Source organism: Saccoglossus kowalevskii, chromosome 17, assembly GCF_978046115.1.
Source record: "Saccoglossus kowalevskii chromosome 17, keSacKowa6.1, whole genome shotgun sequence".
NCBI lineage: Eukaryota > Metazoa > Hemichordata > Enteropneusta > Harrimaniidae > Saccoglossus > Saccoglossus kowalevskii.
Window position 1 is genome coordinate 27,941,740 of NC_140657.1, and position 9,459 is coordinate 27,951,198.

A 9,459-nucleotide genomic window follows, 5' to 3' on the forward strand; every position below is an offset into this window, starting at 1 on the left:
AACCCTGGTTATCACTTGATCGTGCTAGCGACTGCAGCGATTGGCTAGTCGCATGGTTACTCTGCCACGCCTTAGAGATTTACTTTTAATATAGGTTTGGTAAACTTTTGTAAGAGGGAGAGAGAACGAGATAATTGTACAGCGAGGGATTACCTCGGCTGATTGATTGGGAGAATAAAGCTGGACTATCTGTAATGAACTTATGTGTATTCATTTGGGTCGAATCTGGTACCTCTACGTGTAAGTGACATCAGCCAAGCGAGACGAAGTTCCCTGATCCCTGAACACAACGCTTGTGTTCATGACACCATGGTAAGGATATTCAGATCTCTTTCAAACTTTCTATGTTTCAAATGAAACCCTTTCTCAAACTCAGAAGTATTCAAAAATAATTGTTTCTAAGGTAACCAGAACCAGATATCTCCCAACACCCAATCGTTTCAGTTTTTTTATCATGACAATACATTCAAAATATTTCGGGTTATAGAAAAAAAGTAATTCGCAAAATAGATGTCATAGAAACAGGATCCACATCTTTACTAGATTCTAGCCAATGGCAACCCATCCTGAAATTGTAAATTATTACCAAAAAGTCATTCCAGAAATTACCTGTGAATAAAATATTCCTTTTTGAAAAGACTGTTTCCATGGAAGCAGGGTTCGTGTTTGTTTGAAAATCTAACCAATCAGTTTTATGTCAAGAGAACCGCCCTCGGAAATTTCATGAGTATTCATTTATGTTTTTGAGTTCTAAATTAAGTGTTCTCGTAAATACTGTTTTCAATGGCTACCCGCATCTCTCACTCACAAATCATTGAGTATTGCTTCTGAAAATAATCCATACGTTGCTTGTTATAAATGAAAATTAATTCACATACTAGCCGTGGGCATAACAACATGGTACACTTCTCTACTACATATTAAGGTATATGTTTGTTGTTCACCGGCACTTGACTACATAGGGGAATTTACTGCATTAAGTAACACTGTTTATTTACAACATCACTTATTACCTTGTTATTACTTCAGTTTATCTTTATGTAATTCTTGCCATAATGCATGAGTTTAATTCTGAAGAATTAAAATCCAACCCACAAGGAAAAATATGAGTTTGTTGGCACAGTTTATTGACACATTCAACTGCGTGTGTCCTCTGACGTGGTACTGGTCAATGTTACCCTTTTTACTTTCCCATCAATATATAAGACGCCATATTGGAACCTGACTATTTTTCCGCCCTGTGTACGGTCATAACTGATTGTAGGCGTTTCTTCTTCTGAAAATCCTCCTGACGTTAACCTTGTTTGACATACCTCTGTTTTTGTTCTCTCTAATGTTCGTTGCTTGGTAACCTATCACTTATAGTTAGACGATAAAACACATAGACTAAGAAAAAAAAATAATGAATATTTTTAAAAGTTGCTCTGTTTGTCACAATTCTACCCATTTATGTTCTTTATAAACCACCAAGCAGTACACGCCATGACACCAATGATCACGTGTGCAACTGGTTAAGCTGGAATGTGGCCATATGTGTAGGAAATACCACAGGATAGTTGGATTTTGTGAGGATCTATATCTAAACAAAGCTCTGATGTCCTTCAGTGTGAGCTAAATATACACGTTTCTAATATTCACCATCTGTTAACACCAGCAATTCAGAAGCCAGAATCACACATGCTTATTAACAGTACATGGAAGTTACCAGTTATTAAAAAAAAATATGTCACTGTAAATATTAATCCTCCTATTCTAATATTAATCCCCCTATTCTAATATTAATCCCCCTATTCTATTAAAAGCTACTACCCAGTCTACGCCATCAACGGTGACGCCTATATATAACTATACAGAAAGAGTGTAGTATAAGCTGCTGGTTGAACTAGTAGGTGTACTTTCAAAATGGTGCTATCAACAAAACGAGTTGCTGTTATCGGAGCTGGCGTCAGTGGATTGGTATCCATCAAATGTTGCAACGATGAAGGACTCAGTCCAGTTTGTTTTGAACAAGGAGATGAAATCGGTAAGTCAGTGTAATTTGTATCCAATAATCAAATGTGTATCTACCAAACTCCACTGAATTGAATTGAAAACGTACCTTTACCCATACACGTAGCAAGTGGAAGGCAGTACTTATATCATAAATATTTCCTTGAGAGAAACATGTGCGTATGCTAAAGTAACTGAATTTTGAAGGTCCTCTTAATACAGAAAATACAAGCCAGTGTCAGGCACTGTTCATTGCCATACATAACAAAATCCACATCTGCAGTTACCTGAGCTACTACCTGTATATCAGCAGATACAACTCTATTGGCACATACATAAACTATGAAGGCAATCTATTTTCATAGTAGAAATAAAATATTCCACTTTTGATCTTATTATAATAATTATTGAAAGATTGTGAATATTATATCGCCCGTGTGATATCTACATATATAATAGAAGACAGTAAACACAAATTTCATTCAGATGACCCAAATACAAATATTCTTGTATTCATTTCAGCTGGTATATGGAACTATCATAAAAACCCACGTGAGGGCGAGGGCGCTGCTCTATATGAAACCTTGGTGACAAACACCAGTAAAAGCATGATGTGTTTTAGTGATTTCCCCTTTCCCAGAGAAGCGCCACCATACCTCAGACATCATCTGGTACTCAGATACTATCAACAATATGCTGAACACTTTGGACTTTATAAATTCATCAAGTTTAACACCAAAGTATTAAAGATCAAGCCAGTGGCAAACTTTTCCCAGACTGGTCAATGGGAGGTATATGTAAAGACTAATGGGCAGTCAAAACGAAAAGAAGTATATGATGCTGTGATGTGTTGTACTGGATTAAACAGCTCCCCCTATATGCCAGAAATAGAAGGAATGGATTTATTTGAAGGATCCGTGTTGCACAGCAATAGATTCAGAAGGGGTTCAGATTTTCGAGGAAAAACTGTTGTAGTTGTTGGTAAGTACGTTGTCATAATGTGAAAATGTGATTAGTCACTCATGATATGGGTAGTTTTGTTTTTTACAGTAATAATGGATTGTAATCTTTCATTCCAATTCGGAAATCAAAGGTTTTCACAAAAAAGCCTTATCGCAACATACACATTTAACAGTGTTTTCGGAGATATAGTGAACTTGAAAATATAATTAGTTACTTCAACTTTTTGTGTTTATCCGGATCTACATACTTATTTTGTACATTGTTTTATACATTAAATGAATTACATAAAAATGTGTTCAACTTACAAACAAATAAGAAAAATTGAATTACATAAATTATGAATGGTTTAAATAGATTGGTTATATAAATTGACAAATAGGTCGCAACTACTTTAAATAATTTAAGTTATAATCACCTTAGCGAATATATTGCTGACATTTTCACACATGATTTTATACAATATATAGTATAATATAGTTTTAATTACATTCTAATTGCTCTAAACTTGCAGGCGATTCCTTTTCTGCAGGTGATGTTGCCGTTGACACCAGTAGATATGCTAAACAGGTAAAGTAATATAAACAAAAAGTCTACGTCATTTAATGTGACTGTGTCTATGTCGTTTGATCATCGAAGACAGAACTATTTTTATATTTTCAAGTGAAAAGATAGAAATACGTTTTATGGATTTAAACGTGTTGACAGACAAGTTTACTACCAGAAAATCTGTGGAAATAATAAATTTAATTTAAATTCGTTAGGCTTAATTACAGATTACTGCCCCAAACGAAAACTACTAGAGAATATACCCGGGTCCAAAAGAAATACCCTAGAGTCGCATTCTCTAAGAAAAAAGACCTCGCCTAAGAGGTCACCCCCAGGGCGATCACGCACCCAAGACCTGTTAGTTTCAATTCTCTTATATTCCGCCACTGTGTAGACGGATTATTTTTTCCCTCTACAAGATGTCTGGACAAGAGGCAAATTACTGATCTTCACTGGGCTTTTCCTAGAAATCTAGTGTTTGTGAGATTGACTCTAACTTCCACCATTACGGTAAGGCCTTTCCATTATTAAGGCTCTAGTTTTTGCCTGTTTTTATTGAATCGCCAGCTCAGTTTGAATTCACGTCGACTCCCTTTTTGGCGGGGTGAATTTACTCGTTTTTTCACGTTCTCATTTCCTGTCTTTTCCATGATTGCATCATGCTTTAATCATTAAAAAGACTAAGATCGTGCCGACAAAATTCGACACATAAGATCCGTTCAACTTGCCACTTAGAGCTGCCAGTTTGGGACCCAAAACATACGTGTTGTAATTTTTGTTATAGTCGCAAACAGGACTCGGGACGGAATTTATGATCTGTGGCATTCTCAGTCGTGGCAGCACTTTGGGGTGTGGTTGAAGCTGAGGGCAAGCGATTGCACAAGCTGGTATGCGTCACTCTAAAAGGGAATTCCCTAGCCGATGCTAACAATGTTTCTGTTTTCAATGAGTAAAAAGAATCTCTACTTTTTCCCTTGGTAGCGAGACGAGGCTTGCCTCTTATCGCGGACTGAAGGAGATTGAGACTTGCTACGGGATTGATGGCTGAGGCAAGACCTTCACAGCCATTCATCGTTGAGGTGACTGAGGTGTTGTTTGCTACCTTGGAAGCACTGACGACGAGACTTTCTTTTTGTGGAGTCAGTTTCTCTATGCGATAATTACCGAGGCGGGCATGCATCGTTCCATCGCTTTTGTCTGGGGAACGCAGTTGCCAGTCATCACGGATAGCGACATCAGTATACAGCGTATTCCTACTTGGGCACTGACATCGATGCCGAGTACCCTTAGGAGCTGAACCGGTCCAATCCACCGAGATTTCAGTGCTACTAATGCAGTCTTAGTTGCTTGGGAGAAACTCTAGCTACCAACCCCTGTCTGCTCCTCCCCATTGGATCGTGCCTCAAGCAGCTTGGCGCAGGAGAGTATCTGACCCCTGGATGCTCGCAGTAGAGTCCAGGGGGTATGGAAGTCCTCTCCGGTCTCCTCCTCCTCTGACTCCTCATACCCCCTCTGGTTTTCTATCGAGGGACGAGGTCAAGGCAGAGACAACCCAGCAGGAAGTAGCTATCCTTCTGGAGAAAGGGTGGTATGCCTAGTAGAGAACCCCATTTAAATGGTTCTATTCCAACATCTTCTTCGTTCTCAAGAGTTTGGGGGATGGCGTCCTGTCCTAGACCTCAGGCAGCTGAACGGGTTTGTGGAGCTCAATCGCTTCCAGATGGAAACACCTATTTCTTTGCTTCTGTCAGTGCCCTTGGGTAATTTGTTGGCATCGCTGAAGTTGAGCGATGCATATTTCCACATACCTATTCACCACTCTTGCTGCCAGTATCTCAGATTCCCTTTAGTTGGCAAGTTTATAAGTATACCGCCCTCCCTTTCAGTTTCTGCATGGCGCTGTACTCTTCACCAGGGTGTGTTTAGACAGGTGACCCAGCTGCTCCACTGGTCGTCAGTTTATCTGAAACCATACCTCGATGACTGGTTAGGACACAACCAAGACAGGGAGGTGTCAGCGGAGCATATGCGATTGACGCAAACACTCCTTCACGAGTTAGGCTTTTTAATAAATATTCTCAAGTTCAACACCCTACCGTCCCGCAACCTAGTTTTTTCTGGGTATGCAGTTTGAAACATAACATCGGCTTGTCCACCCCTCTCAGGCACGGTGCGACTCCTTTGTGGAGCTCAACAGCCAACTCCAGTCGACGGGATCGGCTTTTGTGCGCGAACTGATGTGTCTTATTGGCAGTATGACTTCAGTTTGTCGTCTAGTTCCGTTAACAGCTCTCCGGCCTTGTTCGATTCAGAGGTGCTTGTTGGGCCACTAGGCCCACATGCAGAACATGACGTTCAGGGTTCACTTGTTGGACCAAGTCCTGACAGCCCTCCCTTAGTGGAGGCACACTCGGAACTTGGAGAGGGGAGCACCCCTAGATCAGATGACTCCATCGCTGACTCTCATTATGAATGCATCGCTCCAAGGGTGGGGCGACCATCTGATGGACCTTCTAGTACAAATGACATGGCTGACCATGCATGCGAGGCGCCACATCTATTGGTTGGAGTTGCAGACCGTCCTAATGTCTCTGAAATATTTTCAGGAGGTCGCACACCACTACAGAGTGTACTTCGTAGAGACAACACCTCAGTAGCATCGTACAGCAAGGAGGGGGCTGTTTCCCCATGTTGACAAAACTAGCGGAGAAGGCATGGCGTGGCGTCTTGTCCTGGACCTCAGGCGACTGAACTGGTTTGTGGAGCTCAATCACTTCCGGATGGAAACACCTATTTCTGTGCTTCTGTCAGTGCACTCGGGTAATTGGTTGGCATGTTTCCCTACATTGTCACAGCTAGCGGAGTAGATTTTTACTTTGGTGCCCGGAACCAGGTGGAGCTATGGCTCACCACCTTCCGAGGAGATGCAACAGTGGTGTGGACGCCCTCTTGAGATGTATTCTGTTTTATAACACCAAGTGGCAGATTCCCTGAAGAGTAGCCCAGGACAAGGCTCCTTGTTGACGAGTACTTTTAGATTTCTCTCAGTTTTTTGACCTTTCTGCCTTTTCCTGCCTAACAAGTAATAAAATAAATTTATTATTTCCACGGATTTTCTGGTAGGTGATGTAGTAAAATATTACGGTTGTACAACCTAATCATACCTACCAGAAAATCTGTGGAATCCTCCCTCCCCACAAGCCTCCGAGCGGCCGTTTGTGAGGGTTCAAACTGACAGGCCTTGGGTGCGTGATCGCCCTGGGGGTGACCCCTTAGGCAAGGCCTTTTTCTTAAAGAACGCTACCCTATGGTGTTGCTTTTGGACCCGAGTATATTTTCCAGTAGTTTCCGTTTGGGGCTGTAATCTGTAATTAAGCCTAACGAGTAATGAATGAAATTTATTATTTCCACGGATTTTCTGGTAGGTATGATTAGGTAAACAACCGGGTTTGTAAAACATTAATACATTAGTTATTTTCAATAAAAAACATTATATCCATGTGAGTCACCACTGTACTGAAACACCGTGTCAGAAGCAGCCAACAAGTGATCTTACACATTTTCATTAAAATAATTCTGATATAGAATAATGGATAATTCTCATATAGTTGTTTCCATCAATTTTAAATGTCATTAACGAAAATTGGGATACTCTAAAGCTGTTGTACCCACCCTCTACCCTCTGAAGAAAGTGCCCCCATCCCCACTACGAAATTATAATTCTGCTCTCCCTGTTAATTCTGACCGTGTCTAGTCTTCACGCACCACAATGGAGGCGCTGCGAACCTATAGACGATGTGGGCGATTGTCTTTCAGTAAAGAATAACCGAACATTTTTCATCTCACTAAACTGGGCTTTTTTTCAAAACATAGAATATTAGCTCGCTAAAGACGCATGGTATACATTCCACGGCGTCAAAAATAGACAAACAAAAATCATTGTGACAGAATGGTTCCACACAAATATTCTAGAAACGAAAATATATACCAAGTTCTGAATAATATGTTAACAATATCGACACAAAATCAACAGCATTTATTTACGCAGAATGGTCAAATATCCAATGTTTGTTGGCGCTGATCGCGATACTGAAAGTGACTCGAATCCTCAACACTTAAATGTGGATAACATATGCAGTGCATAAATACGTTTATATTCTTCCAAACAAAGTCAAAGAAAAAAAAACAAGTAAAATTCAGAATTCATTGAAAAAACTTGTGACTTAAGAGCTGTATTGCCATCCGTTTTTTTACTAACGGTGTTATGGCTTTCACATCACTTGTATTTCACCCAGATGAAACAAAAGAAAAAGATTAGGGAATAATATATAGTTATCATAAAACTATCATTCTAGGTGTACATCTCCATGCGGGATGGGACGTTTATTATGCTCCGCATGGGTAGAAAAGCGATTCCAATATATGAACGAATAAATAAACGTGTACTAGAATACCTTCCTGTAGGAATTAAAAATTACATAATGGAGTCAATAGTGCTCTTCGAGACAAATCACGAAAGTCTGGGTTTGAAATCTAGTAAACCAATGTACAAACATCGGAGAATGGTGAATGATGAGATTGCCAATCGTATTTTCTGTGGAGCCGTGGAGTGTAAACCAGTCATACAACAGTTGAATAAAAGAAGTGTGAAGTTTGTGGACGGCACGGTAGTGGATGACGTAGATGCCATTATATGTGCCACTGGTTACAATGTTACATGCCCATATTTGGACAATGACATTGTCACAGGTAAATGGAATTTCAATGGAACATCATAGAAATTAAATATTTTTTCGATATTGTTCATACGAGATGAAAGCACGTTTATAATTAACCAGATTCTGTATTCCCTGATCTGATTTCACTCGTATCTTAACATTTAAGGTTCACTTAAGGTTCGCGAATTGTATCTGTATGTATTTCCACCTCGGCTGAAGATGCACACCCTTGCTCTCATTGGATTTTGTGTGGACATAGGGGGAACCGGGCCAGTTTTGGAGATGCAGGCAAGATGGGTAACCCGGGTATTCAAAGGGTTTTGTCAGTTGTCGAATGAAGAGTCAATGACAAAAGAAATAAGACAAAATGATAAAGTCTACAAAAATTTTAGAAGAATTTCAGTAGGCGTAAGTCAAAATGATACCTGGAAATTCATTAGTACTTTAGTTTTAGATTTTAATTGTGTTTGTTTGAACGAGTCGTATCCAGATAACGCATGTAATATAATTATGTAACGCATGGTGGACATTGCCCTAATTAGTGGTAATTGCTTGACTATAAGTCCATTAGGCCATTCGTGCTTCCATAGACCCTTCAGTCCAATGGTATATTTCCACTCTTCTTCCATCGTACACACTGGCTGACTTTACAAATGCCTAACTCAATCATCCACGATGTAAATGTGTCGACTATACCATTTTAGCTATACCTTCTCTACCTCACCACTGACAGGGCATGTTGGTCGACTATACCATTTCACTACCATATTTTCACAATATGACTTACTCAAAATTTTCATTGTTTTTTAGATTCGTTACAAAGACAGAATTGCAGATTTTATTGGAGCCAAGCCCAATTTCTGGAAGCTTCTCCTGACAGATCCTAAACTAGCATACGCTGTAATGTTTGGACCATGCTATCCAGCAACGTATCGCCTAACGGGTCCTGGTGTGTGGGAAAAAGCACGGGAAACCGTCATGAATGCACAGAAAAACACGCAACAAGAAAGTTTGCAGTTCTTCTTAATAATCCTAGTGATAGTTGTTGTCTCTTTGCCACTATTTGCACTAATTAAAATAACATAATAGTCAAGAAAACAGAGCCCAGTATGTTCCTGTCAAATCATAAAACTGATAGTATAAAAGATGTATTTGGTAAAATGAATTTATTGTAATATACTATCCATGTACTATGTACATATTCAAAATTGCATGTTCAATTAAAACATATCAGAATCAATTA

At 39.6% G+C, this 9,459-nt stretch overlaps 1 protein-coding gene across 1 annotated transcript; it reads left to right on the forward strand.

Moving 5' to 3' along the window:
• The first annotated feature begins 1,877 nt into the window (after nucleotides 1-1,877).
• On the forward strand, nucleotides 1,878-9,459 carry LOC100372215 (flavin-containing monooxygenase 5-like). The gene is made up of 6 exons (XM_085491969.1): nucleotides 1,878-2,023; nucleotides 2,512-2,970; nucleotides 3,464-3,519; nucleotides 7,854-8,247; nucleotides 8,383-8,624; nucleotides 9,027-9,459. Exons 1-6 carry the CDS (start codon nucleotides 1,903-1,905, stop codon nucleotides 9,300-9,302), a joined length of 1,548 nt encoding a protein of 515 aa, XP_085348095.1. The 5' UTR covers nucleotides 1,878-1,902; the 3' UTR covers nucleotides 9,303-9,459.

What these genes read in the sequence shown, in the direction of transcription:
- LOC100372215 (XM_085491969.1), top strand. Translation starts at nt 1,903, where the DNA reads ATGGTGCTATCAACAAAACGAGTTGCTGTTATCGGAGCTGGCGTCAGT. An exon ending in TGAACAAGGAGATGAAATCG is followed by an intron (nt 2,024 to 2,511) that starts GTAAGTCAGTGT and finishes TATTCATTTCAG; the next exon opens with CTGGTATATGGAACTATCAT. An exon ending in TTAGAAGAATTTCAGTAGGC is followed by an intron (nt 8,625 to 9,026) that starts GTAAGTCAAAAT and finishes ATTGTTTTTTAG; the next exon opens with ATTCGTTACAAAGACAGAAT.